The 23,381-nt window shown below is 39.4% G+C and overlaps 1 protein-coding gene and 1 long non-coding RNA gene across 3 annotated transcripts in view; both read left to right on the forward strand.

The window, feature by feature from the left end:
- The window catches only part of LOC119722942 (battenin-like), a 97,711-nt gene that overhangs the window by 68,063 nt on the left and 6,267 nt on the right, over positions 1–23,381 (forward strand). The window contains exons 9-10 of the mRNA XM_038193361.1: positions 5,128–5,244; positions 13,798–13,908. Of these exons, the coding sequence (XP_038049289.1) occupies positions 5,128–5,244; positions 13,798–13,908 (228 nt within the window). The remainder of the gene's footprint in view (positions 1–5,127; positions 5,245–13,797; positions 13,909–23,381) is intronic.
- On the forward strand, positions 17,689–22,605 carry LOC119722948. 2 transcript variants are annotated; one of them, XR_005270500.1, is made up of 2 exons: positions 17,689–18,566; positions 21,074–22,605. It is a non-coding gene; the product is annotated as an uncharacterized LOC119722948 (long non-coding RNA). The 2 variants fall into 2 exon arrangements; XR_005270499.1 differs by having other exon boundaries at positions 17,689–18,562.

Below are 23,381 nucleotides of genomic sequence, written 5' to 3' on the forward strand. Positions count from 1 at the left end.
TGATTAATATTTGTGATTTGAAGTCTTTTAAAATGTCTTTCCGGACATTGTTTTACTTCCCTGTTCAAGAGGACAGGCAACCAGCTTATTATCTAGTCAGGCGCCTTTAGTCCGCATTTGCTTAATTTAATATAAGCCCGTGTGGAGCAAGGTACCTGACATTCAAAGGCACCCCAGTGCTGAGTGTCGCGGTGCGTGATTAGTCAAACTGCAACGTTGTTTGGGGATTTGACCAATGAGGACAGCGCATGCATGTCATACACGCACTTTCAGAAATTTTTCATGACCAGGTCATTTGGAATAGACATCATTTTTTTAGTGTTCCTGACTATTTCCAATAATCAAGAGAACCATCCTATATTGAAAGATCCTACGATGTCTGTCTGTCTGATGTCTGTGTGTCACGGAAGAGGCGGTCACACAATCGGAAGTGTGCGGTGACACATGATGTCTGATTTAAGATTCATGAGGAGTATGCTAGGCGCTGCACACATGATGTCTGATGAAAGATGCATCCAGTACATGTATACGCAGTGCTAAAATAGTATATGACCCCATTGGACCACCTTTGAAATCACAGTTTGGGACGTGAAAAAAAGATTTATTCTTTTTGCTTTGCCTTTTGGCAAATTTCTTTCTTTTAGACTTTCAATACTTAAAATATTACAACATTATCTCTTTGAAAACACTCTAAAACAAGTTCACACACGCTAGTACGCAAAACATAACGTTATGTATGATTATTTATGATGATTAAAAAAGGTCGCAAAACTGTACGTTGATCATACAATTATGAATAATGCATTTCAAAACATGACTATGTTACATTAGTTGAGAGCGCACTGTCAGCAGCGTTATGATGAATCATGGAGGTAGAATTAGTTTCGTTGATAAATTTGTCACGTTTTCTCTCAAAACAGTTGACTTCCCACTTCCGGTTTTCAAAAGCCGGTGCTCATTGCAAAGGTAGGCTCTCTGTAGCTGATGTGCTTCACGGGAATTCCGATATTTCGGGGGATTTATCAGAGACAGACAATAAACAAAATGTCTGTCTAGTCAGACAGTCAGATGATAGTGTAACGTCGGTGCCGGGCCACCGGCAGAGGGAGCCAGCACGGACCCAAGGTTCAACCGTAGCATCAGGACCCCTGCGCTTGGGCAGGGAGACCTGTTGCCAGACTGTGCCGACTCAGTAGTGTGACATTTTGTATAGCGTTCCTTTTTGTTGTGAGTTGTATAAAGAGAGAGCCTCCTGTAAAGAAAGTGGCAAGAATAAACGGCCTAGAGCCCCGAAACCCTGAAGAATAGTGTCTGTGGTTTCCTTCGTCTGACGTGTAAAAATGCAAGATCTGGTCGACGTTACAATAGTATCAAGTAACCCTGGCCGATTTACCCTAGATTTTGGTTATTTACGTACCTCAATCCTCATTTCTTTTTTCCACTGACAACTTTTTTTAAACCTGTAAACAATACAAACTTTACGACAGCACCCAGCTAGCGGGTGCCTCCTGCTAGTAGTTCTAAAATATAGGTAGTTTAATCATGTAGGTTGTTACCAAATTTTCAGCTCATTCTGCCCAACTTCGTTTAATATAGAAAAAGTATGTTTTTCACCAACCGTAAATTCACAACAATAATGGTCATATTCCCCCCCCCCATATTTAACTTAAAATCTGATTAATCTCATTCAACAATTAGGCTTTACCATTGTCAATCTTTCTTTCAATTAAAATCTTGATTTTGAGACATTTTATCAATAAATGATCAAATGCTTTATTCCCAGAATTTTTCTGTTGGTTAAATTACTCGTTTGAAATAATGCCTAGGAAATTGCCACATCAAATTAATTAACTGCTGCGTATACAGTTCACAATGAGAGATTAGCTGTGATGCATACAGTTTACTTCGGATCTTCGATATTGAAGTCTCATTGTAGAATTCTACTATTTGCAAACACTCATGCATGTGTGCGCATGCCTTTGTATACATGTGTAAAGATTCACTGCACAAAATTCCATTGCAAAGTTTGTACCAACACAGGATCCTGAGCTGTCATGAGCCGCCAATCAGCTGCTGAGGTGGCAAACTTTTTCATGAATATGCATTACCGGGTATGTAAGCTATGAGAATGAAGTTTCACTTCACAAAAGGACATTGCACTTTGTGACCTACAATCCTGGCCAAATCTCGCTGGGCCCCCGGCCCCCGGTCAATCTTGTCTCTCATTGCGCGGTCTGTGCTCCAGCTGGAGATAACAACATTGACACGGGGGAGTGGGGGACTGGGGGAGGGTGTGCTTGTCGTCACGTGTCCCAACCATTTTGGCCGGGATTGTAGAAAACTCTTGTATCTTTACTGTGTTGCTTTTGCCTAACTGAAAATCAATAATTTGGTGGCAGTACACTGTGAAGGTCTGTGTGTGTGTGGATGGGTAAAGGTTTTCTTGCACAAATGGCGTTACAAATCGGGTGGAAATTAGAAGATTCTGCACAGTATCAGCTCCTAATGTGGGAAACTTTTTCATGTCTGTATAGTACTTAAAAACACAGGATTGTAAACAGGATCCAGTGCTGTTTGCATACTGTGTCAGCCAATCAGCTTATAAGTTTTGACCAGTGACAACTTATGTTACATAAGACTTTCAGCCAATGGGGCAACTTCTTATTCTGCTGGCTGGTTTTAGTGGGTAAAGAAAGTGCAACTTAAGGCTCACTTTGTCACAGCCCAATGGGAGAAATTAACAATGGGAGAGATTTACTTTTAAATTGCCCACTTCCACCCCATCACCTTCATTCAAAGGGTTCTTGTGTGGGAGAATTTTTTTTTTTAGCTGTGCTGCTTTTTGCCAAAGGAATTAATGGGTCGTTTTTTACAAAACTAGTAAATGCTAGGAAGTTTAAGCAAAAAGTAAAAGCATTTACTTTGGAGTACAAGCATTAAGGAAAAGCAAATGCTTGATTTTGTATGAATAAAAGTTTTCCTTTCACTGTTCAGCATTTACTAGACAACAGGCAGCAAATGCTTCTTTCTGTTGGATTGTTTTCATGGACGAATGATTGCCAACAATAGGGTTTCTTTCGTGTGTACGAACTGCACACACACAGACACGGAGGGTTTAGTACATACATTTTGATCCTCAAATCCAGCAAAAATCATGACACTTTTCGGCAGTTCCAGAATGCAAAATGTATACTTTCATCGTTCATGAAAATTGTACAGGTGCACAGTGTCCTGTAGACATCACAATTGCATAAAAATCACACACGTGTTAAAGCGGGTAAAATCATACCAACATTCAATATACAAAGAGTTTTGTTTATTAAAATATAAAAAAAATATTAGTTTGCAAAGATTGGTGACCTAATAAACTAAACAAATGATTTCATTTTGTTCAGTCCCTAGGGTGCCGTTGGATAAAATTTATCTTTAATCATTCTATGCCGCACTGAATTTTACGCTAACACTCATATCGTGAACAAAATGCACAATTATCGTTTCTTCTAGTAATAAAATAAATAATAAAAAAGTATTTAAATTGCGCATAAATGTTAGTCAAAATACAGTGTATGGTATTATATGTAGTTTATTAACGTTTTTTTGTTAATTTTGGGGCGATTAATATTAATAAATGCAGCAGTTTTTGCGCAGAAGTATTTGCTTTATATTTTCAAGGCTGCCCCAACCCAGCCTTGAAAAATGACTAGTAAATTCTTGAAATCTGAAGCATTTACTCCTTTTTATTCATACGAAATGAAGTAAACACTTCTAGTCTAGCAAAAGCTAACAAGTAAAAAGTAAATACTTTTAGCTTTCAGCAAATGCTTTCTTGTAAAAGCATTTGCTTCATTTTTATTCATACAAATGCAAGTAAATGCTTAAAAATAGGTAGTAAAAGCAAATGCTAGTTTTTATACATACGACCCAATTGGGTCGTATTAATAAAAACTAGCAAATGCTAGGAAGCTTAAGCAAAAAGTAAAAGCATTTACTTTGGAGTAAAAGCATTAAGGAAAAGCAAATGCTTGATTCCACATGAATACAAGTTTTCCTTTACTGTTCAGCAATTACTAGACAACAGGTAGCAAATGCTTTTTACTGTTGGATTGTTTTCACGGATGAATGGTTGTCAACAATAGGGTCTCTTTTGTGTGTACGAACTGCCACACACAGGTAGGGTTTACACGTAGGGTAATAGTCCAAATCAAGGTGATGCACACAGTACATGTAGTATAAGTCGTATTGCAGGCAGCTGTGGGAGTCAGTTGGCTTGTAGAACATGGAGGTTACCAACCATTCACCATCAATCCGAAGTTGAATGTCGAGGAAGTAGAGTGTGGTCTCTGAGGTGAATTGCAGGGCAGGATGATATTTGCAAACAAATTCAATGAAGTTGTTAATTTCCTCCCTTGTGGATGATGTTACACCAACTATGTCATCTATGTACCTCCTGTAGAGCAGTTATACACCCAGTGGACAATTCACTTGTGTATCTACCAACGTTGTATATTGTATCTCCTGCCAACTATGCGGTTTCCACTACATCGGCGAAACAAAGCGTCGAAATAAGTGCTGATTTTTCAATCTGATCCTATCTCAATTGTCATTTGTTAGGAATGTAATGGATTTGGGGTGAGGGAAGTTTTTCTGTCTAATGTTTTAATCTTTATTTATTTTGTTCATTTTATTATTTTATTTTTGCAACAATAGTCATTTGTCCTTTTGGAAGTAATGGTATAGTCCTGAAAAGATCTGTTAGATTAACTTCTTAGATGTTAAGTTTGCTGCTTTTTGTGGTTGTCTCTGCCCTCTACTTGGTAGTCTTTCTTCTCAAATGCAAGTTTCGGCCCGTGTTCTTATTGTAGCTGTCAAAATATCAGTCGCCGTGGAAAAAATGAAAAAGCGGTACTTCCTTACAATTGGCCATAACTCAATCAATATTTACCTGATTGGAAAGACGTTTACGTTGTTGGAAAACTAATGGATTATACTCTCTAAATATGTATAGATATTTGCTGTGTATTTTTTTAAAATTAAAGTTGAGGGCTTGTTTTTGTGTGTGTGAGACACCCTGTATATGTGTGACTCTGGAAATATTTAGTTTTTGTTTCTTTGCTGCTTGTTTTACAGTTGGCTGTTGTACAATTTAGCAGTTACACAATAAGAGTGGCAGCTGCCAAGGCAAGGCCAAAACATGATACCGCCTCATGTCCAGAGCTGTATGCATCATTACAACTCTGCTTTCAGGTAAGATTTAAATAGGAACTCAATATAACAAAATACCTTTGTACTACAAGATCCTGTCTACAATTGGGCTTTATTGTGTTGTCTTTGTATCATGTTATCTTACCCTATTTTAGGATGAAGCTGGTCAGATTTGGGCGATGCACTGCCAAAAATATATTTCTTATTTTGAGAAAAAAAAACTTAAAACAAGTTATTTTTTCTAGGGAGTGACACAAGAAAAAATTTCTAAAAGGCCAATTCTTGTTTTAAGAAACTTTTTATCTGTTTTTTTTCCTAATGTTCTTGATTTAAGATAAAAAAAAATTCTTAACTTTTGTCAAAATAAGAAAAAAAAATTCTAAACTTTTCTCAGTTATGTTTCTTATTTTAAGAAAAACTGCAAGAATTTTTTTCTTCTTGTTACAATTTCCTAGGGAGTGACACAAGAAAACCTCTTTCCTTTTCTTGAATCAAGAATATAACCCCTTGATATTGCAAAAAACAAATCTAGTTTATTTTCTTGTTTCTTTCTTAACTTTTGTCAAATTAAGAATTTTTTTTTTCTAAACTTTTCTCAGTATGTTTCTTATTTTAAGAAAAACTTTCTTGTTACCATTTTCTAGGATTAGGAATGACACAAGAAAGCCTTTTTCCTTTTCTTGAATCAAGACAATTAACTCCTAGTTGGAATTGTAATCTTGGTTTTTTTTTCTTGTTTCTGCTGAGGTTTTCTCGGATTCCATAAGAAAAGACATCATAAATCTTAGTACAAATTAATGAGAATTGTTTTCCTTCTACAAGAAAACAATTTAGCAAGCTAACTTCAAGGCAATGGTATGCATTCATCCATAACAGCAATGGATGCCATGAAGACATTGTGTTCATATTTAACAAATAAAATCCTTTGTTTCAGGCTTACCTTTTTTTAATCACCCTGTATAGTTTGCTCATTTCAATAATAGTATTTTCACCCAACAACTTTATTTAAAAATTTTGTCACTGTCATAACTATTTTTATTGGTGTTTGAACTTCAAACCTTACTTTAATTTGAGCATAATCTCCAAACTTAGATTTACTTCTCAGGCAGAGCCTAATCTCCAAACTCAGATTAACTTCTAACAATTCTAAAAATCAATTTTCATATCAGTGACTTCCACTTTATGTGTTACTTTCTATAAAAGAAAAGGAATTGCTATCTCACTCACGCTGCGTGGGTTATGTGTGCAATGTTCAATACATGTATTACACGTGTATTTACATGCACATAACTTTGCAACTACCGATCTGAAACTTACACAACTTTCAATCTTTTCAGTCCTTAAACATCTTCAACAATAAAGTTCATACAAATAGCCATCCTAAATCTATGTTAATTAAGTTGAAACATGAAATAAAACTAACATTTGAACATACCTGTGGCAGAAAAAAAATGATGGAAATGATAAGTGAATGTTCAGGCCTAACAGCTGAAACAATACACTTTTAAATTTCAGTTGGCCACTCCCCCAACAGCGCCCTCTGGTGTTATGGCCAAAGTCATACAATTTTAATTTCATTCAAGGAAAGTTTTCTTAAAATGAGAAATAATTTTTTTTTGTATTACAATGCATCAACAAAGAACACTTGGCAAGAATAATTTTCTTGAAGTGTAGCATTTTTTTGGATACAAGAATTGTTTTTATTAAAATAGGAAATATTTTCTTAAAATAGGAAAATAGATGGCAAATATGAGAAAAACACAGTTCGCAGTTCTTGAACAAATTTCTCATATAAGAAATTGTCTTAAAATTAGAAAATTTTCTTGTAATGAGAATAATATTGAGAAAAAAATCTTATAAGAAGATATAATTTCTTCAAGTATATTTTATTAAATATTTTAAGAAGGATTTTCTTGCCCGTTTTCTTTTTTCTTACAAATTATCTTAAATCTAGAATAGTTTTCTAATTTCAAGAAAAGTGTTCCTAAGTAAGAAATAATTTTTGGCAGTGTGCTTTTCATGTTAAAAGATGTGCAACATCAATATATTACTTACAGGGGATGAGAAAAGCACAAAGACAAAGATAACTAGAGGTTGTAGGAACAACTACACGGTGTTGGGCCATGGATTACCGCAAACTTTGCCACACACATCAACTCAAAATATGCATGTTTAAATCCATGTTTGACTTTTCAACATGCCGCCAGAGGGCACTCTAACATTTGATGACGTCACCTGTAAAATTGTTGTACAGTACTGCCTAGGCAGACACTCGAATCATTGAAAGCAAGTTCGCATCTTCTGCCAATTTCAATTAATAAGGCACTTCCGGTTTTGACCGAAAGGAAGGGTCACATGATTTTGCACTTAAAACCAAAAATGAAGACCCTGCAATATTTTATTGATATAAGATTTGAGGCTTTGCATGGTGGGGTATCGGTATCGTTTCGGTTTGCGGTAACACCATGTGGTAATAACTACTGCTTAGAAGATATTAGTTCTGAAAAGAACTTGTCCTGCTTATTATCAACTTTGCTAAGTAGTTTTTTGTCCTGCTGTAAGTTCTAAACGAACTTGTCTTTGGTCTCAACGATTTCGACTAGCCTGCTCTAGTCATCGTCAGGAGACCGACTATTTTATTTGATTGCCATAAAAAACAAAATAATAAAATACTGAATATTTTATTGATTGCCATAAAAAACAAAATCAAATCTGTAGCAGTTGATTTCATATTGATTTTCAAAGATTAAATATGGAAATATTTATTTGCTTGTAATATGACACTTGATGACGTCATTGTGACATCATCGCCAGAAACCTCCAGAGCTATATTTACTCTGCTATATATAGCCACATCTTGATTATATCTCTCAAGGTTGATTTTTTAGCAATTGTTTAAGGTTTAAAGGCCTTTTTTTTATAACTTCCGGTCTGATGACGTCATCCATTTTTTTTCGCGCACAGGTCTTTTCTGCATTAAGTTCATCATGTATGTTAGGTTTGAAGCGATCACCGCAAATTTCGTCACATACATCAAATGATAATGCGTTTTCAACGTTTTTTAAATTGCCGCTAGAGGGCGCTCTAACATTTGATGACATCAAGTGTAATATGTTTGTACAGTACTGCCTTGGCAGACACTCGAATCGTTGAAAGCAAGTTCGCATCTTCTGCCAATTTCAAATAATAAGGCACTTCCGGTTTCGACCGGAAGGAAGGGTCACGTGATTTTGCACTAAATACCAAAACTGAAGACCCTGCAATATTGTATCGATTGCCATAAAGAACAAAATCAAATCTGTAGCAGTTGATTTTACATTGCTTTTCAAAGATTAAATCTAGAAATCTTTGATTGCTTGTAATATGATACTTGATGACGTCATTGTGACGTCATTACCAGAAACCTCAAGAGCTATAGTTACTGTGCTGTATACAGCCAAATCTTGATTATATCTATCACGGTATATTTTCTAGCAATTTTTTAAGGTTTAAAGGTCTTTTTATTGTAACTTCCGGTTTGATGACGTAATCAATTTTTTTTTTCGCGCACAGGTGTTGTCTGCATTATGGTCATCATGAACATTAATTTTGAAGCGCCACAGACATCAAGTGAAAATGCGTTTTTGATGTTTTTTAACCTGCCGCTAGAGGGCGCTCCAACACTTCATGGCATCACCCATTATTTTTTTTGAATGGTCAATTCAGGCAGACACTTAAATCGTTAAAAGCAAGTTCATATCTTTTTCCACTTTCAAATTATTAGGCACTTCCAGTTTCGACCGGAAGGAAGGGTCACATGATTTTACGCGCACAGGATAAAATGAAGATCATGTATTACCATGTCGATTCCCGCAAATTTCAGGTTCCGGTCTCTCACGGTTGATTTTATATGGAATTTCAAAGATTAAATTTATTAAACTTTCGAGTGACGTCACGTGACCCATGATGACGTCATGATGACGTAATTACAAAAAAGACCATCTGCGGTGGATTGGGCATTCATGTATTGACAAATGAAGTTCATATATGTTTCCATTTCTCCAAACAGTTCCGGAAACGAATTCCTGAGAATATGCTGAGAAGAATACAAACACTAAAATCTTACAAAAACAATAGGTATTGGGCTCAAGGCCCAACACCTAACTAGAACTATGTCTGTTCAATGAACAGAATATAGGGTTTTTCCGTATTATGTTTTTATGAGTTGATGTTTTGTTTTGTCCTTATGCAGTCAGGTAAATTATATGCAAGAACATAGTTCCATGGCTATAAGTTCCACATATAGGGCTTTAAAATATGCACCTTTAAGATGATGTCTCATGCCCCATAATGCCGTCATAATGACGCCACCCCATTTTTTCCCCCTGCAACACGTCCCTGTCTACATGTCCATACCAAGTTCCAACCCAATCAGACCTACGTTTCTTTAGATATAATCTTAAATTATACACCTTTAAGATGACGTCCATGACCTATGATGACGTCGTCATGATGTCACTTGTCTGGGACCACCTTAACCTTAGGGGCTTTTGTCTGTGCCTAGTTGAAAGTCAATCTGACTGCATTTCATGTTATATTGAGCTAGCACCAAAAATGTAAAATGTTTAAAAATTAATACAAGATCAGATGATGACTTCATCATGACATCACCTTGGATTTTTGCACTATATACCTACCCACCAAGTTTCAAGACGATCGGACATTCCCTTATGTGTGTTTTAAAACTCACAATTTTGATGACGTCATCATGACGTCACACATTTGTCACAGTTTTGTGACAAATGTGTGACTTTTAACCGTGAGATATGGCTAAAAGGTCCCAAAATGACAATATTCTTATCAAATCGAATGATGACATCATCATGACGTCACCTCATTTTTTATCTTTAACACATCCCGGTCTATATACCCACATACCAAGTTTCAACCCAATCGCACTTACTGTTCTGTAAATATAGGCCTTCAAAATATGCACGTTTGTAATGACGTCACGTGACCATTGATGACGTAATCATGACGTCACTCTTCGGGACACAACTTTTTGCCAAAAGAACAATGCATATTTCAAGGTGCTGCGGCGCATATATTGCAGCCACTGCAAGAAACACCGGGGCAAACCCTTCTCTAAGCAATGTATTACTGGGTTCTTTACACAACACACGGGACCTAAGGCTTTACGTCCCATCCGAAGGACGAATCAATAATGGTAAAGTGCCTTGTTCAAGAGCACAAGCATGCATGGTCCAACGGTCAGGATTCGAACCCATGTACCACAGCACACGAATCGAACACTGTAACCATATTGGACCACAGCACCCCACATAGGTAGGCCTAACCCCCCCCCCCCAAAAAAAAAAGCAACCGAAGTTTCCAATACTGCCTTGAAAGCATTTCAGACAGCCAAAACCTGTCCAGCTGAAGCTACTTTGTTATAGTACACCCAAATGCGGAAAGCTCACTTTGCATCATGACTGATGCGTCCAGTGTTGTAATTGGAGGAGCATTCCACCAGTGTATTCATAAGGTTTTGATGCCCATTGCCTCCTTTTAAAACGTTTACAGCCGGCAGAAACTAAATACGGTAGATTTGGTCCCGAGTTGTTAGCGTTATATTTGTCTGTTCGTCATTGTAGACATATGTTAGAATTTCGAGATGTTTGCATCTTAACCGATCATTAACCCCTCACATATGCTTTTACAGCGAAGCCTGATCGTTATTCACCTGGGGAGATCCGTCACTTAGATTATATGTCACAGTTCAGCACAGATATACTACGCTATGTGAAAGGCAGTGAAAATGCTGCAGCAGATGCATTTTCCAGACTCCATATTGATATTATGGCTCCCGCAATCACATCAGTTACTACAGTGGATTTTGACGCAATTGCTTTAAACAGAAGACCGATGAAGACCTAGTAAAGCTACATACATCGTTGAATCTTCAATTTCAAGAAATGCCACTTTTCACCACCCACGGTAGTATTACATGTGACATATCCACTGGTCAGTCACGTCCATACACACCTCCTGAATTTTGGCATAATTCTATTCATGGTACATCTCACCCAGGAATAAGAGCTACTCAACGTTCAATCACACAAAGATTCATATGGCCATCCAATTAACAAAGATATTTGATCATCAACCAGAAAGTGCATAAAGTGTCAACATGTTAAGGTACAGCGTCACTCTGTGACACCTCTCTATCTCTTGTAGCAACACTGAATCAATTGTCAAGGTCCATGTCTGACAGCCACGGTGTCGTGATCAGGTCACAGCTGGCCAGACGAACGATAGATGCAACCGTCCAGTTTTCTGTTTGGGCACTCGTTGACAATGTGCCTTGCGCTCTGATCAGTAGTCCCCCCCCCCCCAAGTCACACTCAGGCGTTCGCTTCATATGCCACTTGTGTAGCATGTGGCTTGTACGCCCGTGGTTATTCTGGGAAGGTTACAGCCAGCTAGTACTTCAGAAGGTGACCGGAGTTCTTTGAGGGCATAATTATCAGCAGCAGCTTTGATGCTCTCTTTAACCATGTCCACATTAACCCTTACTCTCTGAGGGTAGTTTACTGCATGTCAGTTGGTTATGCCAATGCCCTCCAGCTGCAGTTTATTGGCAGATAGTTTGTCTTAACAGTGAAGGCTCCAATTGGCAGGAGTTGGAGGCCCTGGAGGGTGCCTGATACTGACCAGCTGGGGGCACTCACTTTGTTATCAGAGGACTCTCATTGTTCTCTGTGGCATGTATTGGAGTGCCTGTCCAGTTACCCTTGAAATGACATGGCAGATATTGGAGGGCCATGCAAAAAACATAGGAGATTTTCTTGAGGCACATATTGGCATGCGTTGGAGGGTCTAGTAGGGTAAGGGTTAATATAGTTTGTCCATTACCACCATCTCATGGATTTACCTACATGCTTACATGTGTGGATCAAATTACTCGATGGCAACAAGCAGTACCTATTACTACTGATATTACTGCTGAAACAGTCAGGCCCACAGACAAAAACAGAGGCCTAGAATTTTCACTTCAGGGAAGCAGACGTTGTGCGTAGTTCACCACGAATCTGCCTCTTTGCACGTTACATGTACCGTCCACCTGTGAGTGGCAAGAAGTTTGCGTAATCCATTGGCCAATAAATTATTCAAATATGCTCCATTGAGTAACTGGAAACTTCCAAGCCAAATGCTAAATGGGCCGTGACGCTCAGCGAGTTGAGGGAGGTTACTCAGGACCGTGTAAGATTTTAACTGAGGTCCTTCCATACTTTACACACAAGTAACAATCAATACATTTAGTCGCACTCTGCATAATCGTATAATGGCCCGCTCAACGTTGATTGGGTGAATATGTGATTTTCACCTTTTTTTTTTATGATTGACATCTTTAAAATTACAATTTCGAGTGCATCGGGCCCAAATCCAAAGCCTGTTTGTTTGGGTTTTTTTCAGTTGTGTAATTTGAACTCCAAGGAAGTAATTAATATAATGGGAGGGGCTATGGAGCGCTATTATAAGCTTACGTTGTTGGCTTTACCACCATGTAATGTAACTCAAATTCACTTTTTTTGTGTGACACTTAGACCTACTTGATGCAAATGCTCAGTCCCATGGGACCCTTGCGCTCCCCTGTTGTAGACAACCTTTTGTGACATAATATCCTTTTTTTGTGGAGTTGGTCAAATATGATCAGTGGTATCATCAGACTGGGTTTTATTTTTGACTTTATGGAATCAGTAAGCACTTTAAAGGCAAATTCATTAGTACTATGACCCAAAAGTTTTTCCTCGAAGTATTCAAGAAAAAAAATGGTAGACTTTTCTTGTTACATTAATACTGCAATACCAACTAATGTTCATGGTAATTACAAGAATTTTATGAGTTAGAAATTGAGAATGATCTGTATTGATTTTCCTTTACAAAATATTGAACGAATGATCCTGTATGCCTTTAAGCCCACCTAACTTGAATGCCACACAACAAGAATTTAAAACTCCATTTTTTTTTATTTAAAGGGAATATACAACATTTGCAAACATCGAAAAATAAAACTACCAAGTTTTTGCGAAATACCTTAACAGGATGTTGGTAAATGACAGTCTAAAGCATCCTGTAAAATTATGGCACCTGGTATACTGTCATTTTCAAGAAAAGTGGTATTTTTGTATCAATTTCCAACGCTGATCGGCCGATCAGCGTTGGAAACAACTGGCTTTTTTTCAAATACTGGCCCCAATTGACCATTGCACTTGTTTGCAATCGATTACAAACCTATGAACGGGTACGAGCAAGCTAGACTGGTTCCCTGACCTTACAATTCCCCAATGTATGTAAACTGCTCTGTTTCTTCTTATATGGAGTCAGGGAACCAGACTACAGGAAAATGATCGTTTTTCTTGGTTTTTATAGCATTTTCGAACCCAAAATCTCCAAAAAGTCAGTGTAACTATATTTGCTTTATATTTCCAACCCCCCAATTCCATCCATTTCTGAAAATTACAGCAAAAGCAAATGATGTATATTCCCTTTAAGTAATGTTTTTGAAATAATACACTTGAAGTTATTACTGAATACGACTTTTGTTTATCACAGGCTGGTGTCTTTGCTTCACAATCTTCACTTCCTATTTTGAAGATCAGACGAGTAGGTCTGCTGACCGCTGTGCTAACAATTAACATGCTACTATGGCTCATAAATGAAGGGGTAAGTCAATAGCCGTTACAGATTTGTGTCATAAGAAATGCAATGAAGTGACTAGCAAATTGCCATATGGGCTTAGTCTTGGTAATGGACCAACTTGGAAAAGTTGTTGTTTTAATATGTACACAATATGCAAGTAGAAAAAGTGAGGATTACCTCTGTTTTTCCTTATTCCCTTATTGGCTGTTTCAGCATAGTTGTTGGAAAAGCCTTTGTTTTTCTGGCCCCCGACTTTGGCACTTTTTAAAATCCGATGTACCTCTAACTTGGCACACTGGTAAACCACCATCTAAAGGCATGCCACGAATCATGTGGTTGCCCTAGCGTATCTTCTGGTTCTTTTCAGAACCACACATACTCACAAAAGAGACTACCAGTAGGTGTAAGGGGAGGGTACCAGACTTTACCATAGGTGTGGGTAGTGGTACAAGACCAATATTTTGAAATATAGACCCTTTTTTGGACCCGCAATGGAGGACACCAGGCCAAAACATCACTCTCCCATCAGACAAAACCCTCAGGAGAGGGGTACGGCGCCAATCCCCAAATATCTCTCGTATTGAAGATCTCTCTCACTGGCCGATGTGTCTAATTGCTTATAAATCCAAAAGTCTGACCTCTTAAAAAAAATAAAAAAAAAAAATTGATATAAGGCCAAAAAAAAAAATAAGTCGGTCTCTGGTCAGCGCGCGCGTCGATTTTAATCATGCGCGTCGATCTTTTTTTTTCCCAAAATGTTCCGCGGTAGCTCCAACAGCGCCCTCTATTTCCGCACCTCCTCAATTTTTTTTTTTACCAAAGAGCACCAAGGAATGGGAAATTGCACCAAGGCAAATGATCGAAAGCACCAAGGCAAATTATGGAGGACACCAATGTACATGAGGACACCAAAAAAGCAAAATAGTACCCACCTTGTCTGTACAATCCAAGCTTGAAGAAAAAAAAAAAAAAAAAAAAAAAAAAAAAGCCGCGTGGCCGCGTCAATTCCGGAACTTTGGTCTGACCAGAGACCGAATATTTTTTTTTTTTTGCCTAAATGATGAATACGTTCAAGCCAATCGTTAAAGGGTTTTCTAGATGGAATAAAGCCACGCTGCGTGATTACGTCCAGCGATATAAAATACCGTACAATCGAAATGCTTATCTTTCTCGAAAAGTCTACATCGACGGGGTAAAAAACTACGAAGCTCAATTTAAAAACTTGAGGAAAAAGACACTACATGAGCTCAAACAGATTGTAGACGATTACGATCTAGAATTTACACCGACGGGTTATAATGGTCGATTTTTGAAAAAAGATTTACTCTCAGCGATTCAAAATTCTAGGCAACCTGAATATTTTCAAGAGGCTAAGTTTAGAGCGACGAGGAGATTCAGAAACAACTTTAGAAACTGTGAACTGATTCCTAGACTTTTTAACGACGATTTAGTCAGATTTTTTGATACGCACAAAGATCAAATTGTAAATAAAATTTGTCGGAATTGAGAGAGTTAAGAGGTTTAAAAGTAGAACTTGTGATCAAAATAAGATACGAAAAAACCAAACCGGATGGTACGATCGAAACGATTGAAGCTATTCATTTTAACGATCAGAGAGTCGTTTTAAATCAAAGTCAAATAAAACAGGTTTTAAAAGAAGACATCGACCAGCTATTTAGAAAGGATGAAAGGTATACGAATCAAGGATCGGGTTGGGTTTTAAAAAAGATAATGGCGTTGTACATCAACATCAACAGGTTTAATCCCGTGAGGGGTAGTTCTTACATAGACCTACCAAAATGTATCAAACAGAAAACGGCAATGATAAACATTAAAAACAAAGACGACGAGTGTTTGAGATGGTGTTTGAGAGCGGCTCTTGGCTTGTATACGGATAAAGTAAAATATGAAATAAAAAACGATCCTAAATATAAAATTCATAAAGAAGAACCGGTTGTATAAACCAAAGACGACGGACTCAAATTTAAAGGCGTAGACTTTCCAACACCGATCGACCAGATACCAAAGATAGAAAGACAAAATAATTTAACGATAAACGTATACGGTTATGAGGGGGAAATATATCCATTTTATTTCGAAATCTCGTGAGAGATTCCGTGAGATCCCGCCACGCGGATGCGCAGTCATTACGCCACAGCGCGCGATAGCGGAAACCGCTGTCATTTTCTTCACGGAGTGAAATAATTATTTGTATCAAATACTTCACTTCGTTTTTTGTCCTTTCTTAATCTTCGACGGAAGAATTGTGATCCATGGTAACCATGGACAAAAATAAGGAAAAAACTGACGGCAAAAAGACGCCGAACAAGGCAGCGGTGTGCTCACCGACTGCTGCTTGTGCAACGGAATGCAGGTCAACTCGTACGCGAGCCAACTCGTACACGACCAACTCGTACGCGGGTCAACTCGTACGCGGACCAACTCGTACGCGGACCAACTCGTACGCGGGCCAACTCGTACGCGGGCCAACTCGTACGCGAGCCAACTCGTACGCGAGCCAACTCGTACGCGAGCCAACTCGTACGCGTGAGTATAGACAAGCAGCCGTAGCACAAGGGATTTTACTGAAACCGTAGGTTCGGGTGTGTTGGAAATTAGGGTCGGTCAGTTGTCCGGCACATTCTTTTTTCCTTAAGTCAAGGGGATTATTTTGTGTTACTGAGTAGTCCCAAATTCCCAATTAGTTCATCATTAGTTCATGGTTGGAAGTGCATGCCGCGGCATTGCACTACCCATCGATCGCAATTAAAATGGATCATGTTTTTTTTTTAATTTATCATTGAAACTTTTGAACCTGAACATAGTTGCATTAATGGAATTTAAAATTGTTGAAAATACATATGGCTACAATCACAGTCATTCAGTCATACAATCAGACCACTGTGATAAATCGTTAACTTTGGCGTGTGTTTTGGGGTATAAACTTCAAGTTGGCGATCGTCCGCGTACGAGTTGGTTTGCGTACGAGTTGGCCCGCGTACGAGTTGGCCCGCGTACGAGTTGTCCTGCGTACGAGTTGCCTGGCGTACGAGTTGCCTGGCGTACGAGTTGTCTCGCGTACGAGTTGACCAATCCGCGTACGAGTTGTCTCACGTACGAGTTGGTTCGCGTACGAGTTGTCCTGTTTCGGTGCAACGACACCGTGCAGCAGTACGGGCATGACCACGAGTACTGCAACAAGCACGCCTGCATGTACAACTGCACCGACCGTGACAAAGTCGCGCTCAAAACCGAAAGACAGTGCGAGTAACTCGGACTCTTCTCAGCCAAAAAAGGCCTCACAACATCCTCGGAAGACCAAGGATGATACTGGTATGTCAACCAGACTCACATGCCTTGAGGAATTACTGGCAAAACAAGCCACCGAGAGTCACAATTTCCAGGCGATGATCATGGGTGTCATGGCGAATTTTAACATGGCGGCCGGCGCTTACTCCGACATGTCTGAGTGCGGCGGTGACGATGATCATGCAAGTACTTATTCAGCCTTTGCGGCCGTGAATATTAACTCAAATGTCGATTTTTGGAACAGTCTGAGGACATGAACACATCACCAACTGGCCAAAATATGGTTTCCCCTGTGGACATGGTGGACACAGACTCGGAGCATAATGCTAGGCCGAGTAGTGCTACTGCTACCACCAGCAGTGCAGAAACGAGTATGAGCACTAGTGACAGTACTACACAGGGGTGTAAAAACTCAGCTTTAAAGCTGATTTCAGCTTTTTTTGTTTTGGATTTCAGCTTTTTCCCCCTCACTTGCTGTGTACAAAAGTATTGGAAATTTCCAAAGTTCAGCTTTTTTACACTTTTTTTTCAGCTGTTTTCAGCTATTTTGATCAGTGGTCACTCACACCCCTGACTACAAAAGCCAAAGGTTTTGCAGCGAAATTTACTGCTCCTTCTGTAGTGGATAACCCCATCAAAGAGGATGTAGCGAATAGTCTGAACTTCCTTATGAGGGAAAAGCTCGAGGAGAAAAGCCTCACCGACACAGCTGAAAAATATCAGTGTCCTAGTAACTGCGACGCTCTTACTGTACCAAAGGTTAATCCTCAAATATGGGACAACATATCAGCTAAAACCCGCTCCAGGCATTTGAAACTGCAGAGAGTGCAGAAGCCACTCATCAAAGGGATTACAGCCCTGGCTCAATCTTGTACTGGCACACTGACTGCCGAACAGGAGGATGGCTACGCATTGCTGGCATCAGCCAATGTTGAACTTAACAGTTTGCGAAAAGAGCTCATCCGACCTGACATGAACCAAAAATATGCTCACTTATGCAAGCCGTCCACAAAAGTGACCCAATTGCTATTTGGTGATGACTTGGGGAAACAGCTAGGTTAAAGAACTCCAAGAGGAGCAGAAAGCCACACTTGGCGTGATGCGCTTCACACGACAACAACGAGGGGGGGGGGGGGTTCAACCCTACCATCCCTACAGCACTGAAAACAGACGCTTTCAGGCTGCAGGCTAGAAAACCAGTGGCAGTGCCACGTGCCAGTGCCCCCTTTTTTTAGGGGGAAACCGTCAAACCGTTGCACCGTCGTCCATTCGGACCTGCGGCTCACAATCAGCGAAGGACCCGGTCAGTCCCGAACCTCAAACATGTAAAGAAGACGTCCTAAGTGACATAAGACCTACTGCAATGGAGGTAGGTACGTATATTGTTGATGTACCCTAACGTGGCGCGGCCCCTAACGTGGCGCACTTTGATTTTTCGCCTGTAGCGCCTAGCTAGAGCAAAATTTTTAACTGAAATTTCACAGAGAGTGAAATTTCATCAAGTTCTAAACACTCCCGTTCATAAATCGCGAGTTTATTTACCCGTTACAAAGTTAAAAGAAAAAATCATTTTGGCGTGATTTTCCGATTTTATTTTCAAGTGCAAAGTGAACCCTTTGAAAATGCCCCGAAAAATAAGAAAATAATTTTCTGACAAACATCTGGCTGGGTTTGTAAGTAAAGATAATAATGATTTATCAGAATTTTTATCAAGTTTACAGAAATTCTTAAATGTTAATTTGGAATTTTCTGAGATTTATTCAAGTGCGCCACGTTAGGGAACACTCCGCCAATTTGTGCCCAATTTCCGGACGCGACCGTCTTTGCATGTCGGATTACATTTTATGAAACCGAAATTGTTCACAGAGGTTAAATAGCAAGCATTAATAAGGTAAAAGTACCAGTATTTCACTGCATGAATTTGAGGTTTATCAACAAAGAGGTTTGGCAACACTACACGAGGAAAGTTGGATAAGCTTCGAAGTGCGCCACGTTAGGGAACACGACTATACAGGCCAAAATTCTGAATGGATTAGGGGCCGTTTGGGGCTATATAGCAGTGAATGGGAAAAACTTACTTCAGACAAAGTTATCCTGCAAGCAATTAAAGGGTATCATTTGGAGTTTTTGGGAATTTATTATTTTCCTCAACAACTTTACACTCCACCTCCGTACAAACTAACATTGGAAGAACAATTCAGTGTTAATGAGGAAAATAGCAAGCTTATCAAGAAGGGTGTCATTGAACCCACTTGCTATGAAGATGGACAGTTTGTGTCCAATATTTTTACCCGCAAGAAAAAAGATGGCGGAGTGAGAATCATACTGGATCTCTCAAACCTCAACAAGACTATTGTGTATAGACACTTCAAAATGGATACATTTGATAACAGCAAAGAACCTCAGAACAAGAAACTGCTATATGGCCTCATTGGATCTCAAAGATGCGTACTATTCAATACCCATTTCTCTAGAATGCGGGAAATATCTAAAGTTCATGTGGGACAATAAGCTCTATCAATATAGGGTTCTGCCAAATGGATTGAGTTCTGGGCCACGTTTGTTCACCAAAATCATGAAACCCCCATTTGCTACACTGCGGGGCATGGGACATACTATTACCGGTTACATTGATGATACTTGAATTGTTGCACCATCATTGAGTGAGGCCGAGCGATCTGTGCAACTTACTGCCCAAATCCTGCAAAACTTATTTTAAGTTTTTAGGTTTTATTATTCATCCGGTCAAATCAATGTTCACGCCCTGTCAGGAGATTGAATATTAGGGATTTATTATTAATTCCAAAGAAATGACAGTACGCCTCCCTGACTCAAAGAAACAAGATATCAAGGCTCATGCCTGTCTGCTCTACAGGCCAAAAAGCTTACCATTCGGCATGTGGCCACACTTGTAGGCAAGGTGGTTGCCTCTTTTCCCGGGGTACAATATGGGCCGTTACATTACCGCACTTTGGAAAGGAAAAAAAAAACAGCCCTCGGAGAGAATTTTTGCCATTTTGATAGACAGATGTGTTTGTCAGGCACGGCTCATGAGGAGTTGCATTGGTGGCTTCAGAATGTTGACAGTTCATTTTCCACCATTTCCAGAGGTAAACCTGATTTAGAGTCTGATGGGTCTACCCATACTGGGGGACGTTGGAAGGCCAGTGAAAGTCTGAAATCAGAGGACGTTCACTTATAACTATCTTGAACTTCTTGCAGCATTTTTTGCTCTGAAATCTTTCTGTGGGAAAAAGCAAAACTTGCACGTGAGGTTGAACATTGATAACACAACAGCTGTTGCCTACATAGCACACATGGGCGGCTCCAAGTCTGACAGTTGCAATTTACTGGCAATACAGTTATGGAACTGGTGTATAGACAGGGGTATTTGGGTATCTGCTGCCCATTTACCTGGGGGTACAGAACACTATAGCAGATAGAAAATCTCGAGAGTTCCAGGATGAAAAAGAATGGATGCTAAATGGGGAGCTTTTTAATCAGTTGTGGGAACGGGAAAGACCAGAGATTGATCTCTTTGCTTCCCGCCTAAATTCACAGCTTTCGGGATTGATATCATGGAATTGATGGAAACCAGACCCAGAAGCAGAGGCAGTTGATGCATTTTCTGTAAGCTGGGAGTCCCTAAAGTTCTATGCGTTCCCTCCTTTCTGTCTAATAGGCAGATGCCTTAACAAAATTGCTGCGGATAACGCGGAAGGGTTCATGATAGTTCCCAAATGGCCTACCCAGCCCTGGTTTTCGCAACTGCTAAATATGCTGATTGAGCCGCCAGTGCTATTACCAAAGTCACACAATCTCCTCATACAGCCAGTGACTGCAACCCAATTAACCATAACCTCCACCTCCTTTGTTGCAGACTGTCCGGCGATCCTTCGAAGGCAGAGGAATTCAAGAGGCAGCTACCAACATCATCATGTCATCCTGGCGACAATCCACCCAGAAACAGTACAGTGGGTACATCAAACGCTGGATTGACTTTTGCAGTAAGAGGGCGACAAATCCTATGCACAACAAATTGCCGTCCACATTGTTACATATTTAACTGAACTTTTTAATGTTGGGCTTAGTTACAACTCGTTAAATGTTGCACGTAGTGCTCTTTCATCGTTCGTTGTTTTAGAGGGTTATTCTGCTGTTGGAAATCACCCCTTGATCAGCCGTTTTCTTAAAGGTGCATACACACAAAGGCCCCCTGCACCAAGATACAGTTCAATTTGGGATGTTCCAGTTGTATTTGACTATCTGCGCCGACTGTCTCCAGCCGGCACACTGTCCCTCAAAGACCTGACCCTCAAGTTGGCAATGCTGATTGCCTTGGTGACAGCACAGAGAACACAGACTCTGCACAAACTGCGTCTGGACATGATGCAGCTTAAACACGACGTGGTTATCTTCACCATTGCCGACCTGTTAAAGCAAAGTCGCCCTGGCAATACTGGACTGGTGGTCACCTTGAAAGCATATCCACCAGACAGGCGTTTGTGTGTTCACACCTACCTAAAACAGTATCTTGCTCGGACTGAACACCTACGACGCAAGGAACATACCACAGAGCAACAGCTTTTCATCAGTTTCAAACTCCCCCATGCTGCTGTTAGCAAGGACACCGTTGCTTGGTGGTTGAACACAGTGCTGCTCCAAGCAGGAGTCGATACATCACAATTCAAGGCGCACTCGACACGAGCAGCGGCAACGTCAGCTGCTCATAAATTGGGAGTGCCAATTTCAGACATTTTGAAAACTGCAGGGTGGGCGACAGAAACCACCTTTCAAAAGTACTATAACACTCCAAAAATGGCACACAGCCTGCTTTCCAGTTACGATCCAACTTAAGAGGAAAGTCATGCATTCGTGCTGGCTTGAATACAGTCATGAGTTTTATTAACAGTTGTTTTTGAACAAGTTTGTTGTTTTTCTAAAAATTTACAAAAGGGAGACCCCAATGGTGAGCTGTTGTGCTCACATTTTCAGATAATATGGAGTTTTCAGGTATTTGCCAAGTTTATTAACATAAGACACATACAGTGTACATGTATGTCAATTTGTCTTGCCTCTTGCCCAGGATAGGCAATAAATAATTGAGGAATGTGTACCAACATAGTGTTTCCCTGAACATGAAGGTTTGAGTGCAGTGAAATTAAAGAAGTAAAACAGCACTATAACACAGCTTTGGTTTCATTGCAGTTTTGTTTATTACATTTATGTGTACACATCAAGACCATTCATGTTAAACACCCTTTGTTTATCATTTATGTGGGCAAGATATTTGACCAGATGCTTTAAAGTCTCACGGAATCTCTCGCGAGATTTCGAAATAAAATGAAGGGATTAAATGAGAACTTACCCTTACTCCCACCCTTTTTCAATAAACAGGATCAGTTCTCTATATTTATACCTTACCATGGGATTCGGTTTTTATTTGATCTCATATCCTTATGCTTTTAATAATGACTGCGCATGCGCGTGGCGGGATCTCACGTAATCTCATATAACCAGGATTAAATTTCAAACGGGAAAGTTCTCATTTAATCCCTTCATTATACGTGTCTAAAAACTACAGCGAAGAGTCACGACCTATCGATCTGTTTTTGTTTTCTGAGGCAACAAGCATCACTACTGCTGGATAAATAATTTGTCGAGATTGGTTTACAACATTACAAAACATAAAAGTAAGAAACGTTTTTGTCGAAAGTGCCTGTGCCATCATAGAACGCAAGTTTAATTAGATAGACACATGACCGCGATTGTAATGGCATAAATTCACATCCGTCAAAGATTGTATTTCCTACCGCTAAGCGAAAATACGTAAAAAGAGAGTGGGTAGTCGACGAAAACGATCTGCCAATATTAGAATTTAAAAACTACAGGTTTAAAAAAAAAGCACCATTTGTAGTTTACGCCGACTTTGAATCGATATTAGAAAAAAACTCGGACGATAAAAAGGACAACACGCAAAAGACAAACATTCACAAAGCAAGCGGTTACACTCGTTGGTAGTAGTTAGATGCGACGGCACCAATGCGTATCAAGATACTTATAGAGGTAAAGATGCTGCATCAAAGTTTGTAAATAAAATGTTAAAAATACAAAGCGACATAAATTGTATATTTAAAAAAACCCAACCCATGAAATTTAACGAGCGAGCTAAAGAACATCATAATAAA

Source organism: Patiria miniata, unplaced genomic scaffold, assembly GCF_015706575.1.
Source record: "Patiria miniata isolate m_02_andy unplaced genomic scaffold, ASM1570657v1 HiC_scaffold_1, whole genome shotgun sequence".
In the NCBI taxonomy this organism is placed as follows: Eukaryota; Metazoa; Echinodermata; class Asteroidea; order Valvatida; family Asterinidae; genus Patiria; species Patiria miniata.